The following is a 26,676-nucleotide window of genomic DNA, read 5'->3' as shown; positions in this document are numbered from 1 at the left end:
CTCTTGCCACTTCCCTCTTAACCCTGAACTGTTACCTCTGATGCACCGTTTGAAGTTTCCTTCCCATCCGAACACAAACAGGCGACACTGGCCTCAACAGAGGTGGGAAGCAGCACATTGACTCTGGTATTGCACTGGTACAGTCACGACACTGCATTTACTCACCTGGCAGACTCTGCAGATTCAGATTATACATTCGTTATGAGATAAATTAGTTAGATTTGATTCAGTTTGATGGCAGTGAATTTTACACAGTTTAGACTGAGCACTTTAGTCATGAATGAACTTTGATTCTCAGCTTTTAAGCCTAAGTGCTCAAAAAAAATAAAAAATTTGGACATTTACAATTTCATAACTGGGCAAATGTCATCTGCTCATGAAGATCATGTGATATGATCAAAAGCCCCAGAATAGCTACTAAATGGACCTTGTGCTGAGATTATTCTCAATTATTCAAAGACTTTTAGAGAATTTTCTTAAACATGTGCAGGTGCATTAAAATGAAAATCTTGCATCGGGTGAAAAACCCTCTTATCTACAATTTCTTTCTATCTTATATAATTCAATTTATTTTTGCTTTATTATTTCACAGCCTAAACATTTACTTTTAAGTTGTTATTTGAAGACGTATGTGACATAAAAGGACTTTACTTGTACTTAAGAACTTTTCTTATCTGGTATTACTTATGTAAAAATTTAAACTGCCTTTAACACCAGTGGTTTTCTAGTTTCTTTTGCACAAACCTTTACCAGCTAAAACATTTTCCACAGGGTGGAGGTAGAGAGAGGTTTTCCTCAGCAGTCTAACACGGTTTATCTCAGGTGCAGGGTTTGAACTCAGTCCTTAATGAAGTATGCTGAAACAATTATCTGGTTCCTCATAAGCTAAACTGCTGCAACATCTCTGCTCAGTGTGGCTTCATCAGGCAATTCAGGCCTGAGAGAGTAGCTACAACTTGCACTAAAGTTGCACAAGTAACACAGATCTACGACAGAACCTCAGTCATAAGGGGGGAAAACCTAAAAACCCTTGCTATCTTTGGACATGAGACCACAGCACTGGTGTGGGACAAGCCACCCATTCCTGTAAATTGCACTGGGAAGTGAGCGCCGGTGCTCTGTGCACCCAGAGAGGGGCCACGCTGACCCTATTACACAAGCAGATATCTTAAATGTTTGCACATGTGGACTGATGTTGTTTGCAGCCGTTGAGCTGCTTAGCAGGCCCCCAAAAGCCCTCAGGGACCTTCTTTTTCTTCTTTTTTCTCCCTCCCCCTCCCTGCTCTCGCGCTCCATCATTATCGCCCACATGCTTTTCCAGAGACATCCTGAGTCAAACAGCTCGACGTCCTCGATGGCTATCACATGTTCCTGCTGAGGAGGGAGGCAGCCGGGGAAAGACATCTTGAGGAGAATGAAACATGGTGTACTAGGCTGAGGTTTTTTCTTTGAGCTTTCTTTCATTAAATACTTTACAAAGAGTTTTATGCAGCAAACGATGGAAGTTATTAAAGGATAATGAGAAACTTCAGGCCTTGACTGACATTTGCTATCCTCTGAATCTCCTCACAAAGTCATGGGTGGCATCCATTGTCCCTAGCAATTTTATGTCTACATACATCTCCATCATCTGTACTTCGTTTTTAGCGCTACTTGGGAAACATTAGCATGCTAACAGCCTAATGTGTGTTCTCACAGTTTTTCACCTGTAAATTCCCTTTTTTTTCCTTTTTTTAAATGATTCATTACAGTTTTAGTGTCATGTTTTTGTTAGTGTGCATTTACAGTAATCTTTTGGTGCATTTTGTTCCTTTAAAGAAGCTATTTGTACGTTTTCCTATTGCTACATAGCTAGTGTTAGCATTAGAAGCCGTTTATTTACCCGTCTAGAAAAAACATTGTGAGTTCAGCATCAAACTTCATTCCTTTACTCACCAACAGGTGTCTCCAGAGGTGGAAAGCAACACCAATGTTAACTCTTCTCTGCCCACCTCTTTTCTTCTACTGAAATTAGCATGCTAACCAGCTAGCCCCAGCCTGTCTCAATGCTTTCTGATAGCAACTCACTGCTGCCTCCAATCGGCCCTGAAGCATAGCGCTGCTCAGAGGGCGTATTATAACTCCTGCCAAGAAACTATGATCGGCGGCAGAGAAAACTTACAAATAACCCCTTTAATGAACTTAAATTTGATCGGATGCACTGATAGAAAACTAAAATGGGAGGAACATAGAGGTAAATGATGATGCACGCAGGAGAGGATCTGGGGTTTGTTACAGAAGAAACATGCACAGGCCTTTCTTGCTTTACAGTAGATATTTATGAGGAAATCACTTCAATCCAAGAGTGAAATCAAGCAGCAGACTCGCATGTGGTTTCACTGTTTTCTCTCATTTTATTGGAGGCGGAAGGTAAGACACACATTTCACTTTAGTTTTCTCACAGACCTGGCCACCCTTCAGTATCTACAAAGTACTTCCTGTTCCTTCTCGAAAGCAAGAGCTACATCCATCGTACATGTTAGAAACAGTTATTTTAAAAAAACAAAATAGAAATAAAAATGTACAACATACACTTGATATATATAATATAATTTTTGCTCTTTTTTTTTTACAGAGGTAAAAATACTAAGCGTAAAAAAATGGGTCTAATTCAATACAGGGAGTCATTTCTTAAATTTTTTTCAATTTAAAGACAAGGAGATAAAGAGGATGCGTTCAGGCACTTGTAAATGGCTCTGACGTGTGAAAACACACTCAAACACCAGATGAGACAGAGACAAAAGATTAAACGCCCACACACACACACACATACAGCAACACACACACACTCTTTCCAATCTGATTGGCCCTGTCCCTGATACATCACATCATCGAAGGATCTGATTATACTGGCTAGGTGTTAGTTTATGATAGCATATTCAGCTGATCCCAGTAGCTTTGGATCAAGGAGCAGGAGAGGGGAAAAGGATGTGGCATAAACACACACACACACACACACCCCAAGGACATACAAACTGGTACACAGGACAGGATGTATGAAACAGACACAACCAGGGAAGGAAAAAGGACATCCTCAGGCATTCTGTATTTCAACTACAGTAAGTGACATTTCCTTGGCAAAACAATCAGGGATGGATGTTTGTTTCCAGGATTTCAGCTGTTTTCTGGACTCCTGTTCTTTTCCAAAGGGACTCTGCCGATGTGCTGCTTCTTTTTATTGATTTATTTATTCTATTTTTCGAAAAGCTTATTGTGTTCCTGGTCACATCCCCGATGCCGTGATTGGCCGGCTGCGATGTCACTCAAACAGCAGGTGACACAGCAAGGACAGCGTTTTTTGGGTTTTTTTTTTTTTGCCTCCAATGCCTGAGTTTGTACATCAACACATCCACTACAATCCTGAATGAACAGGCTGTCGAACCGTTTCATTCTTGTTTCATTTGAGCTGTTGTCAAACATCTGACGTTATTCTCTCTGGGGGGGGGGGGTGATGTACTAAATCTGGCATGGAGGGGAAAAAAATGCTCTAGGACGGAGGAGAATAGTGCGCACCAGTCACATGTGGTTTCAGCAAGTTATCGCTCATGTTTATTTCCCATTTACAATAAAATATTTTGGCCTTAAAGGAATAGTTTGAGAGTTCGATAAGAGCCCGGCAGCCAAGAGAAGATTAGTTTAGCTTAGCTTAGCTTAGCATAAAGGCTGGAAACTGCTAGCCTGGTTCTGTAAGAATGAATAAACAAAACAAAAAACGCCTCTTAAGCTCATTTGTATCTCATTTGGACAATTTCTAACCAGTCACTGTAACGAACCTCACGTAACACCACAACTTGTTATTTTTATGTGGATAAAACAAATGCGATATAATGCGTTAATTAGTGAGGTTTAGAGGTACTGCTAGGTGGACAGAGCTAGGCTAGCTGTTTCCTTCCGTTTACAGTGTTTATGCTAAGCTAAGCAACCCACCTCCTGGCTCTATGTTAGCTTCTTATTTAATGCACACAGACGTGAGCGCTATCAATCTTCTCATCTAATTCTAATAAGTGTCAAACTATTCCTTTAACAACATGAGAATAACATATAGTTATCTTTGCTCAATATAGGAGATATGGTGATGGTTTTAAACTTGGACTTTGCTGTTCCACATGTGACTGGTTGGGCTCTATTGGAGGGCTGGGCTTCAGGAGGGGAGCTGATTGTACATCGCAGGCAAACTGGAGTCCATAGTTTACACACTTGATGAGAACCATTTTAAAGAGTTCCTTTTCATTACAAAAATAGCTTAAACCAAGTGTCTAGGAGTATATGGTGAGGCTGATTGCTTGGAGCCATAACTATGCTCACGCTTTTTTTATTATAGCAGACATCTTCAGAGGGGTGAAGTTTGGAGCCAGGCTCCAAATTTTTAAGGCATAACAGGCACAAATTTTAACGGTATCTTCGAATGATCTCTCAGTCCTCGGTGTGACACGGACTGCTGGCTGAGGTTCTGCAAAGAATGAGGAAATCAGAGCCTTAAAATCTCACTCTGCTTCAAGTGTATGTTAAGTAAAATGAGCCAAAAAACACTACTGTAATTCTAAGACTGGATAGGGTTCCTGGTTTAGGTAATTGTTTAGGCACTGTTTGAAATAACGTGAAAGGAGCAAGGAGACGGTTGCTAGAGTGTTGTAGCATGATTTGAGGCACCGTCTCTTTCAGTGAGTCAAATCGCAACCCAGCACCCTTTTGCTGGTAGATCAATTCAGTGAGAAAATAAATAGGATAAAAACACGAATCTTTGGGATATTAGAAGATTAAGATGAGTACCACGTTTGTTTCAGTGAACAAAGAAGATGTTGATGGTGGAGAGCTATGTAGACTATATACATGAGCTTTACTATAAGCTGCAGTACAGACAACAAAAAGGCCTCGACGCACATTGTAAGCATTCACATACACCGTCCACACGCACACACACACACACACACGCACACACACACACACGCACACACACACACACACACACACACACACACACACACACACACACACACTCGCGCACACATAAAGAGGTGTAGTGTCTGATTTCTCTTGTAGCTGGAGTTGAGCTGAGCGGGCCTGATATTGGAATAGAATATAAACAAAATGGCCACGCGTACATCAAAGGAGAGAAAAAAAAAAAAGAGAACAAAGAAACAATTCAAGTTCTTTGACGCCGAGTCAGTGTACAAAGTATAAAGTACCTGCATATGTGATACATGACATATAGGTCAGCTATAAAAAAGGCCCCCTGAAAAAGAGTGCTCTCTCACTAGAAACAGAGCATGAAATGGCCATGTGAAGAGGTGAGAGAACTGTCTGCCGTAAGGGGGAGCTTATCTTCCCAGGCCGTTCAGAAAATGCACCAACTGTTTTTTTTTTTGGCTTATTTCAGTGTCTGGAATTTGTAGAGAAACCCAGAGGAACCAAGGCAAGAGAGCGAGCAGCCATGACCACTTGTCCTCTCTGTACTTCCCCATCCTTCCCTTTCCCTGTGCTTGCGTTGGGTTTAGGTTTTTATCGTTTCCTCTGAGAGGTTTCCAAGCACGCCGGCTCAGCTCAGGGCCTTGTGTCGGCCTCCGCAGCAGCCACATGTGAGCCCCGCCCGGTGGCAAGCGTGGAGAGGCGGATAGAGGCAGAGGCAGGGCGCCACCAGAGATAAGCCGAGCAGGGCTAACCAACGTGTGCCGAGTCGGCCTCCCCCGCTGCCCTCACCCCCGTCACATGAGCAGGGGTCCGAGTAGTCCCCCTCTGGGTCAGACATGCAGTGGTAGAGCATGGTGTCTGCCAGCCACATGCAGCTGACCCGCCGGATGCACGCCCGCACAGGGTCCGGGGCATCCTGGCACCGGCCTCTCCGGTTGTCGGAGATGTAAAAGGCCTCGCCGCAGTGCTCACACTGTGCACGCTCCATCCCGTCCTCCTTCCGCCCCTTCCCTCCATTGGTGGATGGGGAGGAGCTCGGAAGGAAAGAGCGGGGCTGGCTGGAGACCACAGAGGAGAAGCCATGGCGATACGAGCCGCTATGGCCCTTATTGGTCAAGGGTCCGAGGGCGGGGTCAGAGTCTGAGGGCGACAGGGCCGGTGCCAATGGGTAGGTGTAGTCGTGCTTCTGTGCCTCCGTCTTGGCAAAGTGGACGTAGGACTCAGAGTCATCCATTTGGATGAACTTGTCCCGCACAGTGGCGTGGCGGTAGTCCTCGTAGCCCCTGAGCCAGGGGCGATCCGACTGGCGGCCATGGTGATGCTCTGTGGTTCGCTCCCAGCTGCGCTCCCGTGGGTTGATACGGACGATTTCCTCGTCCTCCTGGAAAGTGACATGGCGGGGAAGCCGAGACGGCTGGAGAGGAAAACAGAATAAAACTTTAATACTATTTGTTCAGAAGCAGTAAACAACAAAAAATAATAATATCAAAACAATGAAAACTGTTTCAGAAAAATGCATTTTCAGAATAAAGGTAATTCTCTGTAATGTATCAAAATCATTTTGGAAAGAGCACCTGGTCCAAGAAGTAGTGGTCTGAGAGCCGGTAGGGGTCGTGGAGGTCATGGCGATGTCCCATCACGCACTTGTGCCTCTGCGGAAGGGGCGAGGACTCGAGCGGCTGCAGAGAGCTCTCCAGCTTCTGGGAGGAGTTGGATGAGCTGTCTGTGGTGTTCTGAGGGGACAAACAAACACAGGATGCGGGCTGAAAGCTGCTCTCTGATTGGGTACACCAAACAAATAATTAGTGTGAGAGGACGCCATGATTGGACAAACAAAAACAGGAAGCAGCGGTGCAGCTCTGATCGAGAAAACAGGAAGTGTGAGCTCTGTTTTTCAAGCCACTTGATCCACATTTGGATCATTGTGTGTGTGAGTTTAACTTTTAATAACAACATCTGCCATAAAACATCTGCAGCAGCCGCATAATGTAGTAACCATCAGACCTAAGACTTAAGTCAGGCTTAGGGTTAAAATTAAACTGGCCACCTACATAAGTGGAGAGAATGTGTTGCCTATGGTGATCCCATTTATTTATAACATTTCCAGTTAATAAGGTTACCATGGTGACGCAGGTGTCGAGTGATGTCAATGCAGCTGACATCTGGAAAGGCTGGTTATCGAACAAGTCAAGTAGTTATTGTTTGCTGTGATGGAATATGCAGTTGAACCTCATCTGAACGATATTTAGGCCATCCTCACGTAGGGGGTGGACAAAATATTAGAAACACCTCAGTCTTTCACAATAAAAGTCAGTTTTTTCTGACCAACAGGCTGAAACCCAAAAATATTAAATTTCCAATGGACATAAAACAGAAAATAATAAAATCAGAGAAGCTGAACAAAGGGAATATTTGGTGTTTTTGTTTGATAAATTACTTTACCGATAAATCAATGACAATAAATGACGTCTTCACCTACTGAATCCACTTCAGTCTTGGGGAGACACAGACAATATCGTTAAAAGATGTTTCATGCTTCAGATAAAGGTGGTAGCACGGCTTTATATTAGGAAGCCTGTAGTCTGAAAACACAGTTTTATGCAGTATCACCTTTTTTGGCCTCTCCCCCGAGTCTTCTCCCCCTCCTTTTCATTCTCTTCCCTCCCCCATCAACCTGTCCTCCTTCCTTCAATCTCACTTTCTACACATTCCACCTTTCCTTGTGTGTGTGTGTGTGCGCGCGCGTACGTGCATGTGTGAACAGTATCCTGTCCCCTTTCCGTTAAAGGCTGTCAGGGCTCTACTCCAACTCAAACCTTGGCCAGACACTAGACAGTCGGACCGCCGCTGTGTAGCGCTCAGACAGACAGATTTCAGACAGGCACGCTGGGGGTCAGACACTGTGGGGTGTCGCGGCGTGCCAGCTGATAGGCAGGTCGGGACTTCTGCTGTCTTGTCGTGTCATCTCGGTAATGTGTGTGTGTGTGTGTATATGGATGAGATAGTCGGGATGAGTGTCACCGCTGGAGAAAGGGGCGCAGGTGCATGTGTGAGAGAAGCAGAACCGGCTGTTTCTAAAGGACAGCAATGAGTTTAACAGTAATATGCAAAAGCTCTGCTGTGCTCACAATGTCTTTCCTGACTCAGTTATGGCTTGTTGCATTGAGAAAGAAAAGTTATGCTTTGTTTTTTTTATCTTGCTTTGAGAACCATATGGCGAGTCAACAGAGTCATAGAAACTTGTATCGATGGTCAACAAGTTTGTCTGCCAAAGAAAAGTTGGCTGAATTTTACGCGGTCAGCTTTTGCCAGCAGCTCGCAGCAGCTAAGAGACTTCTGTGCTCCCCTTTTGTCTGTGCTGATGTGATTTCATTTCATGAGGAAAAAAACTAAACAAAAACAATTCCACCTGACAAGCATAAAACAGATGAGAGGCTTAATTCCAGCTACTCAAATATCTCCAGATAAAAACAAGGGTGTAGCTCAGCTGGAGCAGGTTGGTTATTAATGGTACGGCTGGTGGATTGAATTCTTATTTGAAAATCCATCAAATAGACGAATGTTTGACCCAAGTGTTGTGCCAATCCATTCCAACACTTTTTTTTTTTTTAGACATTTCACTCAAAACCACAGACATCGACCTCATGGCGCCTCTACAGGAGACTGAAGTCGTTAAGATTCATCATCTGGGGATCATGAATGTCTGTACAAACTTTTGAGCCAATTCACTCAGTCAGACGTTGAGATATTTTAGTCTGGAATAAAGTGGTGGACCGACCAACTGACACACTGCCGTCCTTCAAAGTCACTTCAATCAAAAAGAACCTGTAATCTAACAAAATAATGCTCCTATCTGGTCAATGGGAAGCTCTGCCCATACTAAACTGCTCTACATGAATCTAGCCTGCAATCAATCCTAGAAGAACCATATTTCTTGCAGTGTAAACATGGGTCATTGTCAGGTGACACATCACCCCTGGAAATCCTCACAAACTATTCACCGCATGTGCCAATATATGGCACTCCAACAAGTCTAAAACCAATACTATGAATTATTTGCCAGTTATATGACCCAGATCTAGTGTGTGTGTGTGTGTGTGTGTATGTGTCTGTCTGTCTGCTGAAGCTATCCCTATTATATCCTGCTCCCCACATGGAAACCACCATGCTGAGAATTTCCCCCAGCTTTCTTACAAAGCCCTCAGAGCAGCCGGCCAAAAATAACATAAAATGCTGCCTCCGCTCCTGGCCCCGCCCCCCTGGAGAAGACATTACCGGGGAGGAGGAGCTGATACGGTTTAAAACCAGTCCGACTCTGGCCTCCACGGCTGCAACTAATTCAAAACACAGACCAGACTTTCTGCTGCAAGCTCAAACAGCACGAGAGGACTCAGAGACAGAGAGGAGTTGAGGGGGAGAGTTTATATTTCGGGACATCCTCTCTATATACTTTGGCCCAAGGCTGGACAGAGGGCATTTCAAGTTATTTTCTGACACAAAACATGTCCCGACTCAAAGCTCGGGAGGATTCATCCTTCAACAGGCCCGTCTCGCTCTCCTGGGATGAGCCCAGAATTGCTTCAATAGCTTTTCGCTCCCCCTGTTGTGAATGAGCCAAAATAGAGGCAGAGAAAGGAGACGTGCTGAAGGGAGGAACAGAGGAAGGGTTGGGTTAAGTTTAGGTTTGGCGAATGAGGAATAATTTAGGGAAGTATGTCCATCCTAGCTCTCCTCCCTCCAACCTCCACCCCATGTCCCCCCGAAGGCTGTAAATCTGCTGCAGCATTTCCCTCTGTCCACGACTGCCCGTCTTGAAAACTCTGCCGCCATCGCTAACTTTAGGAAAAGGTCATTAACGCAGGCTGGGAGGAAATCAAGCGGCGGCACTGAACCCATCACTGTATCACATGGTTATTATTGTGATTTTAGTGTCATAGTTGTTAAATTTCAGTCTGGTAGTTATTCACAAGACAACATGTGGCTGCTGGGTTTCGTCTTGTATGAAACTTTGCTTTCCCAAATACTACTCAATACTAGTAGCAGGAGTCTGTGACCGTCAGATAGAAGACAGCTGAAATGCTAAGACAAAGACACGCAGACAAAATGGACCTCATCTGCCAAAAATGCAAAATCAGGCAGTAACTACTCATGTCCACATTCAGTCATAAATCCAGAGGGGTTCGGACACACTGAGCCAACAGGCGCGGCGTTGTTCAGTTGCCATTGAGAGCTTGTTCCCGACCATCGGTAGCATGTGCGCGGTTTAGCATGTTATCACTGCGACGAAGGCAGTTTGTGAAAAAGTACAGTTCTGTATGAGCCTAAATGTGAGACGCTAACCAGTGTCTTTAAAACTCTACGGAGCCTGACTGATACGAGCAAACTCAACCTGTGACTGTATTTGTCCTTTTTTTTTTATGTTGCTGACAGTTAGCTCTCTAGGCTAATGCAACATTGGCTACTCTTCCAGTCTTCCCACTGGGCATTGTGAAACTGTTGCAACACATGATAACGTGTATGGAAGGATGATACAACCAAAGAAGAAGAAAATTGGTGGACTAGATATCATTATGTTTTTTGGATTACAAACACAGACTGCAGGCTAGTTATTACTCTCGTGCAGGTGAATAATGCATGTGCATGGCTGCTGGCTGTAATCTTTGTGGTGTGTTCAAGTGCATATTTTCAAAAAGCAGGCATGAGGCAACACAGAAATACTTGTTCTTGGTGTGTTGGAGCCATCCATGTTTAAGCTGAAAAAAAAACCAAACACTTAAAGACTAACAGGCCATCTGTGTTGCTTTCTGTGCAACAATACTCAGGCATTGCCTTGGATTTGTTGCACTGAAAGCTTCTACTTTCCTGAAAACCTGATGCTCCATTTCAGGGATTGCTCCACCCTCTGACAGCGCTGTAGCCCCCCCCCTCCCCATGTGTTTGTATGCGTCTCTGTGGTGGCTGTACACTCCCAGCAGAGCACCTATTAGTCTTGGCCCTTACAGACAGCTCAAGTCAAAGATGAACCACGAGGCACTTCCTCTCGTAAATCACCAGCCCTGCACTAAGCTGGGAAACAGCTGCTTGCTGCTAGTTTGGTGTCTGCTCTCTTTTTCAACGGGGGGGGTGGTGGGGGAGGGGGAGGGGAGGGGGAGGGGGTCACCAGGAGAGAGGGAGGTGGTGGAATACAGGAAGTGACCTTGTGACCTTGCCTGCTGTCCCTGGTGTCAGGCTACAGGGTTGGGGGAGGGGGTCCTCCATGCTAACATAAGGTGGAGAGGCCATGACACACAAACAACACACACACACTTCTCATACTGCAACAGGTATGTGTGGCGGGGAGGGGATCCTGAGCTGAAATACTTTCTGCTTGATGGATGAAACAAAGTCAGTTTTGAGATGTTTTGGATGCAGACGGCTCTTTTGGGATTTTGTCTGATTGGTGTCTCAGTCTGTTCTGGAGCCACGGTTCACTCCGGGCCCTAAAACTTCCATTTCAGTGCAGCAGGTTGGAGATGTTGAACAAGTACTGGTATAAACTGAGCCACAGTCCGACTACAGACTGCAGCAGTCAACATTCAGTGGCAGGGTACTGCACTGGTGGGGGCGTGCTGGTTAAGGTACCGGGGTGACATGAAATCTGATCCAGGGAGTCCAGCCGGAGTAATAGATTCATGTGTTTAAAGACACCAAAACACACAGGATTTTACAACTCTAGAACGTTATCGCAGCGGCAACTGTTTTATCTTTAGTCAACACAACTGAAAGGTAAACAGCAGAAATGCTCTGTTCTCTTGGAAAGTAATCTTGCAGGAATGTGCAGATGACGTTAGGTTGCATTGCTGCAAAACTTCAAGCCAAGTTCATCTTTTTTGCCTGTCAACCCCACACTGTTCTGCCGCAGCCCTCTGCATTGGATTCCAGCTTTTGCCTGAAAGCACCGTCATCAGACGAGGCGTATTTCTTCTGTTTACGTCATGATCGCCATGACAGAATATAACCTCCCAGAGCAGTGGAATTCTTACTCACAGCATTATAAACGTCTGTAGTGTTTTGTGTCTGAAAAGCCCTCACACACACGGATCTGTTAACCCGCCTTCTTAACACACGGCTGTTTTCAGTCTGATTTCCCACAAACACTGGAGGAAAAGCAGAATGCCATTCACTGTAAGGTGAACCTTGAAATAACATCCTGGATCTGCCCACTGCGACTCAGGACTCAAGAAAAATTCCCAATCTGAGGAAATTGAGGAGAGTTCAGCTTTATGCTCATGTCCTCTGACGCACAGGAGTGACATCCTGGAGACAACCAGTCATGCTTATTTTGCTTCCCTCGGGAAGCACAGAGTTGTTTTATGCTTCAGCTCAACTGTGTAAAACAGCATCAAAGAAAATTGAGGAAAAGCTAATTATCGCCATCAACAGATTTCAGTCCCCTACGAGATAACTTTAATGATTCTTCTGGACGTGAATGAGAAACGCATTACTCTGAAAATTACTTTGTCCAGTGTGTCGTACAACAGTTCATGCCAATGTCCCTTTTCCTGGATATTTTACCCTGATGCCTTATTTTGTCACGTGATAAGACACAGATGGGTCTCTACAACCTATACTTCCAACTATGATACAACATGAACATAGGGAACATGCTTACGGTAAAGACGTCGTCGTCACCCAGCTCGCCCTCGTTCTGGAGTGCTGTCGAGGAGGTTGTGGAGCCTGTGGAGAGGGAAGCAGGAGCACATTTTAATTCTGAAGGATCAAACTTTTTTACTGGATGATGTGTTCGTGAGGTAAACCCTGGCGCTCATCCACTGACAGATAGGACTTTGTGGGCGAATTAGCAGAAGTCATGGAGATATTGCAGTGATGCGGGAACATCTGTGTGTCCTATCTGTCATCACTCAGGTGAAATAAACCCTACTTAAGTTTAAAGCTGAAATTATTCCTTCATGCATCTATAAACTCAGTCTCTAATTAACTTTCAGTGAAGCTGGTGAGGAGATCTTCACTTGAAAATTTTTGCTTTCAAACAGAATGCAAGTTGTATTCATGCAATTAAGCTGTAACCCACAACATGTGATGGCAAAATATCCTACAGCTGATGATAGCTGCTAACTCTCTGGTTCAAAACCGACTTTTGGGGAAAGAGATTTCAAAGCTGTTGTATTTGAATCTGCTGATGCTCAGTGCCAACACCATAATGCTTTAAACGTCTCTGCCTTGATCATTTGTTAATTAGTTGGGTGTTCTCATCTTAATGTGCAACATATCTCTTCACATAAAACTCCTTCAATATGAACATTTGAAAAGACTTGCACAATGTTTTAGGCGCAGCTAGGACCTCATGACACCGTGTTAACCCCTAGGTCGACTGCATCCGGTCCGGTGGGACCTTGTTATCCCTGACAGCTGACGGATCTATAACCTGACAGTGTGTCCGTGGAGAGCCACACTGCAGCACAGCGTACCTTCAGCCAGGTCCTCGATTGCTTTCCGTACCCCCCTGTCGAAAGCCCTGGCGTCAGCTGGACTCTGGAAGGACAGGCCACACCTCCTGTCCTCCACCTTCCAATGATGAAATGTGGGCGTTGCTATGGTGTACACCAGATCCTTCCTCAGTGGACAGTCCAGGATCACCTGTTTGTCCAGCACGTATCAGTCAGTCACAACGGGGACACTTTCCATCTCTTATCCTTAGATGAGCTTTGACATACTTTAGTTCATCGCTGTGTGTGCGTTTTACCTGTTTATCCCGTAGCCGCTCACCACGGATGAGGAACTGGGAGCTGCTGGAGGCCGGGACAGGCGCCAACTCGGGCGGCAGGAGGCGGCACACGCCCACCCTGCTCAGAGCTCCCCCGTCCTGGGCCAGCCAGCCGCCACTCGAGTCGTCCCGCGTCATCACCACCGCTTTCACACGCACGATGTAGCTGTCACTGGAGAGAGAGAAACAGAGAGGAGGCATTGTTAGACTGCAGTGTATATATAATTTATATACGATGGGGCTGAAACATTTTGAGAACATTTGTCAGTGTAGTAAAGCCTCTGGAACACAGTTGAAATCCAGGTTAATGTTTTTATCCGTTTTTGTAGCTGGTGTTAATTCTTGGGATTAATACCATGAATTTGCACGTACAAACATCCATCCATCAATTTTCTTCCGCTCCTCCGGGGTCGGGTCACAAATGTGGTATGATAAATGTATAAAAATCCAAAGCACATCAAAGGAGGCAAAATGCAAAAAATAAAAAAACAAGAAAATGCTTTGAGCTCTCAGACAGCACGAGAGAGACCATCCCATGGGAGTGTGAAAATGTGTGTTCAAGGCTTGGAACAAATATTTTCTATGCAACACAAGAAACTCTTCCTCAGGCAGCAGCGACAATTTCATCCTGGCCTCAGCTGGTGAAAATGGACAATCCTGTGAACTCAAAACTTGTCTTCCATTTTTCTGGCTAGAGTCAAAGTGTTTGTTAATGTCGCTGCAGTTTATTTTAGACCTGGATTCACACATTGGCAGAATGTTTGAGGGCGTCCCAAGTCACGACTCTGCCTGGTCCGGGGTGTGCTGAGGTGGGAGGTGTTGCACCGGGACAAGTCAGCACACAAACACACACACTCTCTCAAACTTTAATGTACATGTAGCTTTGTGTTGTATTCTTCGAGTAGAGACGATCACTGAATTAATCAATTACTTCACCACCAGAAAACGAATCGATGACAATTCTGACAACCGTTTTGAAGCCTATTTCTATTTCAAACAACAAATCACATGTATTTAATAAACGTGGCCAACTAATAATCATGAGACAAGATGAGTCACAATCTACATGGTTTACCACCTCGGCTAAACATTCTCCTGGGGTAACCCTGTGATTACATGCAAGAATTATTAGCAGGTCAGATAGCCTAGTGGTTACATACAGTATAATCAAAACATCCCTGGTTTGATCCCTGCCAGGGACGTTCTCTCTCTTTCACCATATTTTTTAACCTCTACTTATTCCGGCAGTTTCACTGAGAGGCAACCTCTCTTTTACAGGAGCGTCCTGATCACATTCACTCACTTACACACATTCGCAGCTGCCCACTACAACCACAGTCTGTTAGCCTGTTGCCATTCGTCAATCAGTTATTTGTGTAAAGAGAAATAATGTCAGCCGATATATCATTATCAGATTTTATTATCTCTCAAATATCAACATCAGTACCAGCCTAAAAAATCGGTCTGGCTTTTCTAATTATTAATCTCTTATAATGAAAATTATGGTTGGTTGCAGCTCTCTTCTTCTTCCAACTACACACCAGTTGAGTGTACATGCAACTGTGGATTGGACACACGTAGACAGATAATACTGATACTGATTAGTCTACGGAGCAGCACAAAACAATACTCGACACCAACTCCCTCTGCAGTCGACAGTCTTCAGATGACACAGTGTAGTGGTGGTAAAACACAAGACATTCTCAGGCATTAGAATGACAGCCACCATCCTCACAGGGACACAGGGAACACAGTCACAAGCCACATGAATGATCTGACAATAACAGGATGTATTTCACCAGTGCATGTGTGTGTGTGTGTGGGATGAAGAGGGAAAGAGAAACATAGAAAGAGAGGGAGGGAGGGAGGCAGAGTTGGAGTGAATGAGAGAGGTGTTGTTATATAATTAGCTTACAGACAGTCCCAGGGATTTGATGTACGTACACACACACACACACACACACACACACACACACACACACACACACACACACACACACACACACACACACACAAGTGGCAAAACTGGTTCACCAGCTCCCACCCACACACATTCATAAAACTGACTGAATGACAGACTGACTGACTGGGTGACGGCAGACAAACAGCCCGTACAGAAAAGCAACCACAGGTTAACCCACAAGATTTGTGCTGCTCGTGTACACACACACACACACACACACACACACACACACACACACACACACACACACACACACACACATCCATGCACTTAAAATAAATGATGCTGTGAACCCACTTCATGAAATTACACTTTTCCATTCAGATGTTAAAGGCATATTAAAGACACATTAGCCAAGAAATTAGATTAAATGTAGACATTAAAGATTTGATATTGACCTAAAAACAAAAACTAGTACAATACAATTGCTATTACAGTTATTCGTAGGCAGATATGTTTCATTTGTTGTGCCAAACCACAAATGAGGAGGTGGTAAATAGTCATTTAGGTTCGACTTTGCCACGTGGGAAACTTGAATAACAGCAAAGGAAATAATAAAAATTAAAAAACAGAAATGTGAGGTAGTTTATTAATTAAGTTTATTATTCATATTTCCATTATTTCAAGATCCTACAGCCAGCTAGCAAACTAGCTTAGCTTACAGTTACAGTCGCTAATGAGAGGCTAAGTTAATATGTTACACTGGCACAATTACTGGGGTTGAAATAGTTGTTTAATGTCGCTATGCAAGATTTCTCTGGGTGTGCTTCCATTCGAGATAACAATGCAAATATGCCATTTTTGCATTTTTGATATTGGTTCCAAAACATTTGCATAATGGAAACAACCAGTGAACCAAAAAAAGATTTAAAGAGTAGGCTTGAACAGGTAAACTGACTAATGCTAAAAACTGGTGCTAGTTACGCAGATGACTTACCCTCATTGAAATAAACTGCCGAACCACGTGTATGTCGTGTTTTGATAATATTGGTGCTAATCAGGTTTTGCTAACCTTTTACGTTTATCTGACAACAAATAACAGATATTGTATTCATACAGGAAGTCATAGTTTATACGTAGGTTTTGTGTAGGTGAATATGCTACATTTTGTAAATCATGCTAGCAATGTGGTGGCTGAAATAACTTGGATAGTAGCTGCCAAACATAATTATTTTGCAATCTATACTCGGGCTTTTTTATGAGGTGGATGGGAACCCGCCTATAGAGGGTGACAAAGTGCAGAAACCTTTAATTTAAGCTTCAAATTTACCACATTATTTCTGAAGCACAGAAAAATGTTAAGCTTGAAAGTCTCTACTACAGCTTTTATATTAAAGCACCACAGCAGTTCAACATGACTCAAACACATGTACGACACATACACAAACAAAACCACACATCCAGGCCACTCACATACAGAAATAACACCAAATTCTGTACTATATAAGCACATGTGCTTTAAGATACACGATACCAGCTATCAGCTCTCTGAGATGAACTTGTCACATTTTGGGCTGTCTTGTGACCCGTGTTTAGAGCCCCGTCTGCCGACAGGCCCTGTAATCTGTGGCTGGAACACACAGACAGCCACAACCAGCAGCAACGTGCTACTTTAATACACTGGGGAGTGACCACACATTCTGGCATAAATACACACAGACACACACATAGGCTACAGTACATTTGGGAACTGTGAATCTAAATCTGTCCACACGAATGTTGCACGAGGTACTGATGCTGAAAAAGGACTGTGACGCCTGCTTAAAGAAAAGGTGGTTTATAATCTATTTATAATTCACATACACAATCTTTATATTTATACACCATTATGGTTGCCTAAAATGTGACCAAATGAGTGTTAAGTGTTATGTTTTAGGCTGCAAACATGTTTCAAAGTCTCTTTTAGGTGGGATACGGATGTAAAGTGTTGTGTAAAAAGTTGAGTGATGACTCAGTTTAGAAGAAAGATAGATGGGGGAACTCAACACCGCACTGATAAGGAAAGAGCAAGTAATTCATGTATCACATCCTCTTTTAATTTAATGACTTCATGAACAAGCTGGTCAAAGGTGCAGGGTGTGTCTGGCTTCTACTTCTTAGAAGATGCCGTACACTGGTGCCTCTGGCCAAACTTTTTGCACATCCAACAATACGTTACGCCCTGTTGGTAGTCAATGTCTTGTGAATGTTTTTTTTTAAGCCACGTTTCTGGTTTACAGCTTCAACTTCCTCCCACTGTGACTTACATGATCCTCCAGCTAGTGTAGGTGTCATTCAGTTCGATAACAGAAAGTAAGAAGTACACACAGATACATTAGCATCCTGTTAAAATGGCAGTGTTGATGTGGCTAATATGATAGCAAACTGTTACACATCCAGCAGACACAGAGCTACATTAGCTTTCATTTTGGCAAATGCTAAGTTAATATTCACTCCCCTTGTAGCTCTGTTTTGGTCTCCACCAACTCTTGACCATAAAAGACGTGTAAAGCTCCGTCGGACTAAGGAGAAATCAGGTGATAATTCACTGTGGCTCTTATAACTATGAGCGACCTCTTTTTTTGTGTGAATCTAGACAAAAATTTAAAAGAGGGTATATTCGATTGTTACATCTTGGCTGTAATGTGGAATCAATATAAGTAAACAGCTACTGTGCAGTGGGATTAAACTTGCATCTGTCGTATTAGCTCAAATTAGCCAACTGAACCTATGCTCTTTAACTGAGGTACAAACATCTTTATCACACATTATCTTGTAACAAAGGTCTCCTTGGTTCCTGTGTTTCATACAATTATTGCTGTGCTTGACTTTATGTACTAACTTTATTTCTATGCCTGGTCCACTCACCTTGCAAACAAGTCTGTATCATAATCAGGAAATGAGCTGTGGGTGGAGTACACACCTGTAGATTCCCTGCCAAGACACATTAGTTGACCGTCAATGAACTCTTAAGTTCCATGTGTTCATTTTGTTTACCTTGTTACCTGCCATGTCAACATTGATATTCTGTCCATATTTACTATCAAAACAACATGAAATTGTGGCTGAAATAAATAGTCATTTAAATACAGAACTATTAACAGATTAGCCGGATCTTGCAAATACCTGACGTGGTCTGTGTGTCACAATTTTGCAATAAAACAGTAAAGGGGGCTGGGAAGCGGCCTGGTTATCAGGTCTGGAATCCAGCTCATGTGTCACAGATAAAAGGGTCACTGAGGGCAGCCCAGCCATGTGTGATAAGGGCGGCTATACTTCCTCTGATAAGGAATGACTGGCCGCACCTCTGCCTGATCAACAGAACCACACACACACACACACACACACACCCGCAGAGGGTCCGCCTCTCCCCGGAGCTCCACACCACACACACAGCACATGCCCTGTCTGCAGTGATCAGGAAGTGACTGAAAGGTGCTCCACAATCATGCCTATTTCACTATTGGTTTGTAGGTTGGCACTGAATGCTGACAGTATTTCACAGCAACTTCTGATACTGGGGCAACAGTAATGTCACATATAGTACAGAGACAAACAGCTTCTTAAATATTGTTTATCAGGTCAAAATACCAACCAGGTGCCAGCTCCAGCTGCTCAAGTGTGAAGATTTTGCTAATTTTGTCAGTTTCACTTCATTGTTAATTTACCATCTGAGGGTTTTTTGAATATTGTTCAGACTGAGTAACCATGTGGTGAGCTCAGCCAACTTCATCTTTTGACCTTTTGCTAACTCTAAAATAAATGCCTGGATGGATTTAAGGTTGATATTATACAATTTCTTCACATACAGTATGTGCCCCCCCCACCCCACACACACATATATATATATATATATATATATATATATATACACACAAGTATTTATCAATCTGGATTTAATATACTCTCTGGTGAACTTAAAAACTGCAATATGGAGTTCTGTCATGTTATTTCAGTGTATTGGGGTGCTAGGGAAGAACAAAGAGGAGAAACTAATCAGAAGTGTGGGAAAAATGTGGGATAGTATCATAATTTAAACTATTCATGTCAAACAAAGTACTAGAAATAAGTAGATTTCCATAAAGTAAAGTGGTTAATGTAAATGCAATGTTTTTTTAGTTCCATAAAACAAAAGGAATTAGATAGTAACAATGTTGTAAAGATTTGTTTTGTAAATTTCAATGTGAGAATGTAAAAGAGAGACAGAGACAGAGCAAGAGAGGTGGGGTGAAGTGAGTTCATTCACAACTATTGACATTGGAGGTTCCTGAGGGTAAGTTTGATTGGCTTTCTGTCAATCAGCTGTAGTTATATGAAGCGCTCACATGTCTGGGCAGCACAAGACTGCTGTTGTCAGTGACTGCGGGTGTGTCCATTGACATGACAGAGAGGTCACCAATATGCAGAGGAGCGTTAATGGATAACATCCCACAGCCAACTGACCAATCATAGAGTGAGTTCAGGCCTATTCATGATTATTAATCTCTTCAGGAGCAAAATAGTGTCGCTGCAGTCAGTCGTTTTGAAAAGGATGAAAAGATCCCGTCACAGACAGATTGTTCTCAAGTCTACATTATAGAAAAACGTACAAAACAAAACCGATTTCAAATTAGGAGCAAAGCAAAGCCTCAAATCACATTAAATCAGGTCTAATAAGTATAATAATAAGTATTATTTGTGCAGCATTATTGGCCTGTATGGGCATAGACATTGGGATACTGCGATATGTTTGGTACAAAAACAACTATGTGCAAAAAGGTGAATTACGTTGTATCTCCACCATGACATCCAACAGCCTGCGACTATACTCCAAGAGGAAGCCATCATCCCCAGGTGACTCTGCAGCCCCTCCATCTCTATTGAGGTGGAAACCGAAATGAAAATAAGCTGATTGGTTCTAAACCTCTTATGGGCGAGTGAAAAGCCAACCAAGACCCTCTGTAATGCCAAATATCTTCTTATGTTAGACTTACCGCGTTGGGTCAAACGGAAGTGACAGGGGGGTTTCCAATGCTCTCTGCATCGGCATCTGTGATCGATGCCCACCACAAAGTCAACCTCAGCGTGTTTGATCACGTAGTCTTCGTTTACATAAACTGTCAGATGTCAAAGGTTTATCTTGTAATTGGGCGGTCTGTAGTCCAGCTCCAGGGCACCGAACCAACTTAAAACGATTTGCATAATGAACACTAGGAAGTCTGCTCTCTTAGGGCTTCCCTTGTCTAAATATGCCGATATATTTACCACTACACATGATGGGCTGCAATGTTTCCTGATGCTATTTATGGTTAGCTTTAAATAGCCTGTAGTCTTTCCCTATTATGTGTTGTTGGAATAGATTTAAAGATGAAAAGATAAAGTTCCAGAGACGCTTTATATTAAATTAAACGCTGCCAGTAAAGTTTGATAGTGGGGAAACTTAACCTTTAAGTGTGGGTGAAATCACCAAAGATCTGAAACTAAGTGACTAAACATAAACCCGGACAGGGGAGGACTGAGACTGACTTGTATGTTACACAAACAGATAAACAATATCTTTAGCCCACAGAAAACAAAATAGTTTCAGATACTGTTTGCAGATACTGTTAGCCAAGTCATCACTCACAAAGTTGAACAAGATGACTTCTCAAATATGTCTGATAAAATGATCAACTTTCCTTTAAACGTAATACAATGAGTAAAAAGGGAATTGGTGGGAGTTGACGTGAACTAGAGAAGCTACAGATATATCAGAAAGGGTAATCAACTGAATCAACAATCTACATAAGCCAATATATATTACATGCGCACAAAATGTACTGTACATGTTGACTTAAGTCAATCGTCCAGGTAGTACTCTGTCAGACTAAGTATAAAGCTGAACTTGATGGTGAAGAAGTGAAAGTTCACACAGTTCATTTACTGAAGAGCTGAAGAGAATTAGAGTCTTCGGTAACCAGCCCAGTGGACTGTTGTATGTTTGGTGTGACAAGGGAAAAACACACTGAGTGAAGTGAATGAAAACTCAAGCTATTATAATCTTGGTCATCCAGTCAGCTGATGAGCAGAGATTAGTAAAAAAACAGGCAAACAATCCGGGTCCATTGTTTGGTCTCCAGATATAAACAGCTCAGGCCATTATATAAAGGCTCCGGATAGCAACCAGTGATGAGCTTCTCTGTAAAACACAGGAAACACTGTGAACAAGGATCTGTTCCACATGATGCGTGTGTGTGTGTGTGTGTGTGTGTGTGTGTGTGTGTGTGTGTGTGTGTGTGTGTGTGTGTGTGTGTGTGTGTGTGTGTGTGTGTGTGTGTGTCTGTGTGTCTGTGTGTCTATGTGTAGGGGGAGTACAGAGAGAAAGAGAGAAAAAAATGCCAAGGGTCTGTGAAGGAAGTTCATTTGTGGACATGAAGCATGTGTCCATATTCTCTTTGTTTGTGTGCGTACATTTTATGTTTGTGTGCCTGCGTGTGATATGTCTGTTATTAGCACCATATGTCATGTTAATTATCTGTGGTTATACATGATGTATCCACTCTATTGTCTCTGAAATTTTATCATTACTGGCAAAGCACGGTGTCTATCTCCTTATCTCTTTTTTATTTTGTTTTTTGAACTTATTTGAAAAACATGGTATAAAAGAGAGGTAAAGCTCCCCAAGACTCTCCTCCCACACTCTCTTGCTTTTACAGTGTATGCAAACACTACAGATAAAACACAAGTTAACTAGTCACAAATAGAGTTCGCCAGCAGATAACCTGTCAGCAGCAGACCAAAACAACAACAGGAAATGGCAGTCCTTCCTCACAGAAGAGACAGTCGGAAAAAAAACCTGTTTTGCTCTTACTGCAATCAGTCTTTTCACATACAAGTACAACTACCAGATAAAATGCAACACAACCAGGTCCTGGATTGCTTTTGTGGGAAATGTAGGAAATTCCTCAAGCAAAATAAGAGACATGGCCAGTTAAGAGAAAGTGGGTACAAAAGCAAAATAACTTTCAACATACACCTAGTTTCATACAAGTGTCAGAGGTATCTAAGGGAAGATTTCTCCTTTAACAAAGTGTTAAAAGTCTCTTTTCCACAGTATCTACAATTTATTTTAAGATATTCTGCCAATTATGCATTGTTTAGGCTGAGCTTGAGCTTTTCCACTGTCCTGAAATTCCACACCTGTCAGGTTTATTATAGTCTCATTATCAAATGCTGCTAACGTAGAAAATTATACGTGTGAGGAACAGAACAGTCCTGCTGAGGGAACATGCAGACCTGCTAACTCTTCACTGCTGTGTGTGCCAGTTGATGAGTGCTTTTTGTTCAGGGATGGATTATATTTCGTTGCTACGTTGACCTTAGCTGAATGTCACCGGGCATCTCCTGTCCGATACTGACTGTGCACATGCTGACCCTGCAGCACCACACACCAGATCAATACATCCTCTGCTCGTGCTTTGGCTCTGCAGGGTGTGTGTACGTGTGTGTGCGAAAGAGATCGTGTGCTTCTATAAAAGGTAATAAATGTCCTCGGAAGGACAGGGCAGAGAGGCACATCCTCTGCACTGAGGACATGATGGCTACGTTACGGTTTAGTTTAGGATATATAGTCAAAAAAAAAGATTCTCACAAACAGAACTCCGTGTGTCTGTAATCACATTGCCAACTTATTGTAAACTGACTGTAAATTCTGACTGTTCCATTGAGCTGGTGAGGCATTCGACTCAGTCTCCATAGTATGCGTCATTAGAAAAAAGGTTCACTAAAGGTAAATTAAAGACATAAATTAGGAAAGTAAGAGATGTAGTTATGTACCTAACGTCTGACACAGGCTACATAATCGGAAGAAAAGCTACAATGCTGCACCTTATAACATGACACAAAGTGTATAAAGGTGTGTCTTTTATTTCCTGACCCTGCCTTAATCCCATAACAGGTTTATATTACTGATAAGAAAACCACAACAGACAAACTCATAGATTACTGCACGCCGATTATTTCCTTTCCAGTAATAAGACAGTAAACACGTTATATGCTGTTGAATACTGTAACGTACAAAGTGAATAACAATAAGCTAACCTACCCTGACCATTGTGTACCACTGCAACTAAATTAAATTCAAACGTTATGTGAAATGTTCTTTTAACATTACAAAATTATTATGACATATCAATGTTTTAAAACAACACAGTTCAATAAGCCTTTAAATACTCTTTTGCTAAGCAATATCCTATTGTTTTAACTGTTAGCTAGCCTAGCTAGGTAATATGAGACAGAAGCCAGCAGGCCAAAGATAGATGATTCTATTAAATACATTAATTTGAATTTAATAATAATTAAACCTTATCAATAACCCATTAATAATACATTATAGTTATAAATGTTAATACACTGTTTATAAATGGTGTCCCTTTCCTGAAGGTGAGTGGTCAAACACAGTGTGGTCTCACTAATGAATTCATGAATTCATCAGCTAGCTAAAAAAGCTCTCTTCTTTGCATGCGTTTGGCGGGTCACCACATATAGCTGCTCTAAAAAGTATTAGTGAATGATTATCCAGTTATAGAGCCATTAATAACAGCTATTAACCTCTTCTCATCAGTCTTGTAAACTATATCATGGATAAAAAGCTTTTATCTTGCTAATGAAAATGGACAAGTTTCAGTTCTATTTTTAGTTTTTGAACACGTCCTGGGCGTGGTCCAATTTGCACGTCGCTCTGCCAGAAAATAACTGCACGTCATCACCATGGAAACGCTTTCTCGGCCGGAAATGGAGGACAATTTAAAATTCATGGTTCACACAAAACTGTTGTTTTTTTTCTATTATATAAATTTAGAAATATGTGACTTAGAACAGGACCATAAAGATACAGCGACCAGCAGTGGTGAATACAGGAAATGTTTATACTGTTTCAGAAGGCACCAGACAGAAAAGCGTGAATTAAGGTCAGTTGTAACATTCAGTCTTCTGCATGGTTGCAGCTAGTGCCCCTCATGCTATCACAAACTGTGGGAAGGTTAGTTTGCGGTCCCTTTTTTTTTGCCTGTGTCTGTCCGTGGGACCGGGGACAGACACACGGACTCTGTGTACGCTGGCTTCGTAGAGCCGAGTACGTCCAGCAGGCATGAATGGGGACGCGCTGAAGGTTAGAGGGCTTTTATGAATGAGCCGGCGTCACGCCACCGCAGCGCAAACATCCCCTCCGGTGCCCTTCGCCCTTCCACCCCCGTCGACAGAGACCTGCGAGGCAGGCATTCCTACCGAGCACAGCCCCGTGCAGTCTGACAGAGAAGTTGTGGATATAAGTTAATGAAGTTATAAAAAAAAAAGGGGGCAAACTGAGACCTAATTTACATAGGCTAGTTCTGGCGTGCCTGTTCACATTTTCATTTGAGCCTTAAAGCGATTGATTTTGGCAGAAGCTCGCCTGCATATCTACACTGGAAAACTATTAGTGTTTAAAGCTCCGGTGGTCTATTCGTGTTCGTTTTTAACTACAATCGCTCTGACACCTGTCCTGCATTAAATGAAACTCAGATTAATCTACAGTTCCTTCTCGGCAAAGCTAATTTTAAGCTTCAAGCGCTCCCATTTGGGCCTATCGGTGCCATATAAACAGGTCTGTGGGCCTACATATTGTACGGCTATATTAGCTACATTTCGCAAGACGCAACAGCACGATCTCCCGAGTCAGACTGTCAGACAGAACCGGGCAGATACGAGTTTATGAGGCTCGGCTCACAGAGAAACAGACCCGTATGTTTTTTCAGGGCAAGCCGTCGTTTACAATCGGTATTTTTTATGAATGGAGCGCGGCAGGCTATGCAAATGAGGGCGATTGAGAAAGAGATGGCGGATGAGGCATATCGGATATCTCATATCCTGTGAGACTTCCCCCTTCGGTTGGAAGCAAACACACAGATGTGGCCAAATAACGAAGCGAAATTGCCTCTGTCAACGCCGTCGGGTTTTTCTTTTTCTTTTTCACTGAACAACGCACAAACAAGAGGTGTGTGAACTCGCTGCTGTTTGTGTATTTATAAAAGGTGTAACTTCGGGGCGTGTTTGAGTTTCTAAGTTACACTGCAACAGGGCCTGCTCCCTCGCTTCAGATCCTTTCAGAAAATGTTTCCGATCCACCCACGCTTATTCCCCTCCTCCTCCTACTCCTCTTCTTTCTCTCTCGCCTTCTCAAGACTCGTCTACACCAAGGTGGGGGCCCTCAGAAACCCTCTTCCACAGCACTGTCAATGCATTGCTTCACAGCAGCATTAAGCATTAAGCATTAAATCCCATCGAGTAAATAAAATAAATAAATAAATAAGCAAAACATTCATGAAAACCAGCTTCGTGCGGAGAGTTTTAGGCTGCACATTCCACCAAGTTGCCCCAGTCATATGCAACTTGTAGGCACTGGCAGAAGCGAAAAAAGGAGAGACGGATAGGGAAATCTTTAAGGCACAGTACTTACTCGTTTGGGTGTGTTTCTTCTATCATTTTCTCGTTTCACCTCAGGTATTGTACCACGGCGGTTGCATACTTTTCGCTCGTCATTCTTTCACCGCAGCTCCTCCGATTCTGTCTCCAATTCCGCATAAATCCCCCCTGCGCCTTTGTGCGAGTGTCGGCTCTTTGGTTTGCCTTCGACTGGCTGTACCTCCGTCTTCTTTTCCTCACTTTTCCCCCCGGAGCCACCCAGTTTCTCCTGGATCGCAAATGCCCCTTTTTCTATAACTTTAATAGCACCATCGCCTTCTGTAGGTAATGTAGCCTATACAGACAATTTAGAGCCGAATCCAGCTCTTCTCTTCGCCCCCCCCCTCCCCAAACACACACACACACACACACGCACACACACACGCACACACACACGGGCACACAGGGCACACACTCCGATTTTAAGTCCTAAGGCGCATGTTTTCACCGACGACTCCGGTTCCAGTTGTGCGTAAAAAGCGCGTCGTCGCTGTTGTTACCGAGGGGTGGCCCCGCTAGAGCCCCATCTCTCTCTACTCCATGTTGGATTGCAGGCAGGCGAGCA

At 43.1% G+C, this 26,676-nt stretch overlaps 1 protein-coding gene across 1 annotated transcript; it reads right to left on the bottom strand.

The window, feature by feature from the left end:
• Window positions 1-3,473: 3,473 nt before the first annotated feature.
• spred2 (sprouty related EVH1 domain containing 2) lies at window positions 3,474-26,676 on the bottom strand. The gene is made up of 6 exons (XM_022752988.1): window positions 26,107-26,676; window positions 13,691-13,883; window positions 13,416-13,584; window positions 12,599-12,663; window positions 6,522-6,680; window positions 3,474-6,361 (listed from the first exon to the last, which is right to left on the bottom strand). The coding sequence occupies exons 1-6, from the start codon at window positions 26,130-26,132 to the stop codon at window positions 5,576-5,578; spliced, it is 1,398 nt and encodes a 465-aa protein (XP_022608709.1). The 5' UTR covers window positions 26,133-26,676; the 3' UTR covers window positions 3,474-5,575.

This window comes from Seriola dumerili, unplaced genomic scaffold (genome assembly GCF_002260705.1).
Source record: "Seriola dumerili isolate Sdu_G_001 unplaced genomic scaffold, Sdu_1.0 BDQW01000187.1, whole genome shotgun sequence".
NCBI lineage: Eukaryota > Metazoa > Chordata > Actinopteri > Carangiformes > Carangidae > Seriola > Seriola dumerili.
Note: the sequence above shows the minus strand (reverse complement) of the source record. Positions and strands in the feature narration are given on the sequence as shown.

Bases quoted from the DNA above. Each gene is read 5' to 3' on its own strand.
- spred2 (XM_022752988.1), bottom strand. From the start codon at position 26,132: ATGATAGAAGAAACACACCCAAACGA. The intron at 13,884-26,106 runs GTAAGTACTGTG...CTCTCTCTCCAG, and splicing joins GAAGAAACACACCCAAACGA to TGACAGCTACATCGTGCGTG. The intron at 13,585-13,690 runs GTAAAACGCACA...CTGGACAAACAG, and splicing joins AGCGGCTACGGGATAAACAG to GTGATCCTGGACTGTCCACT.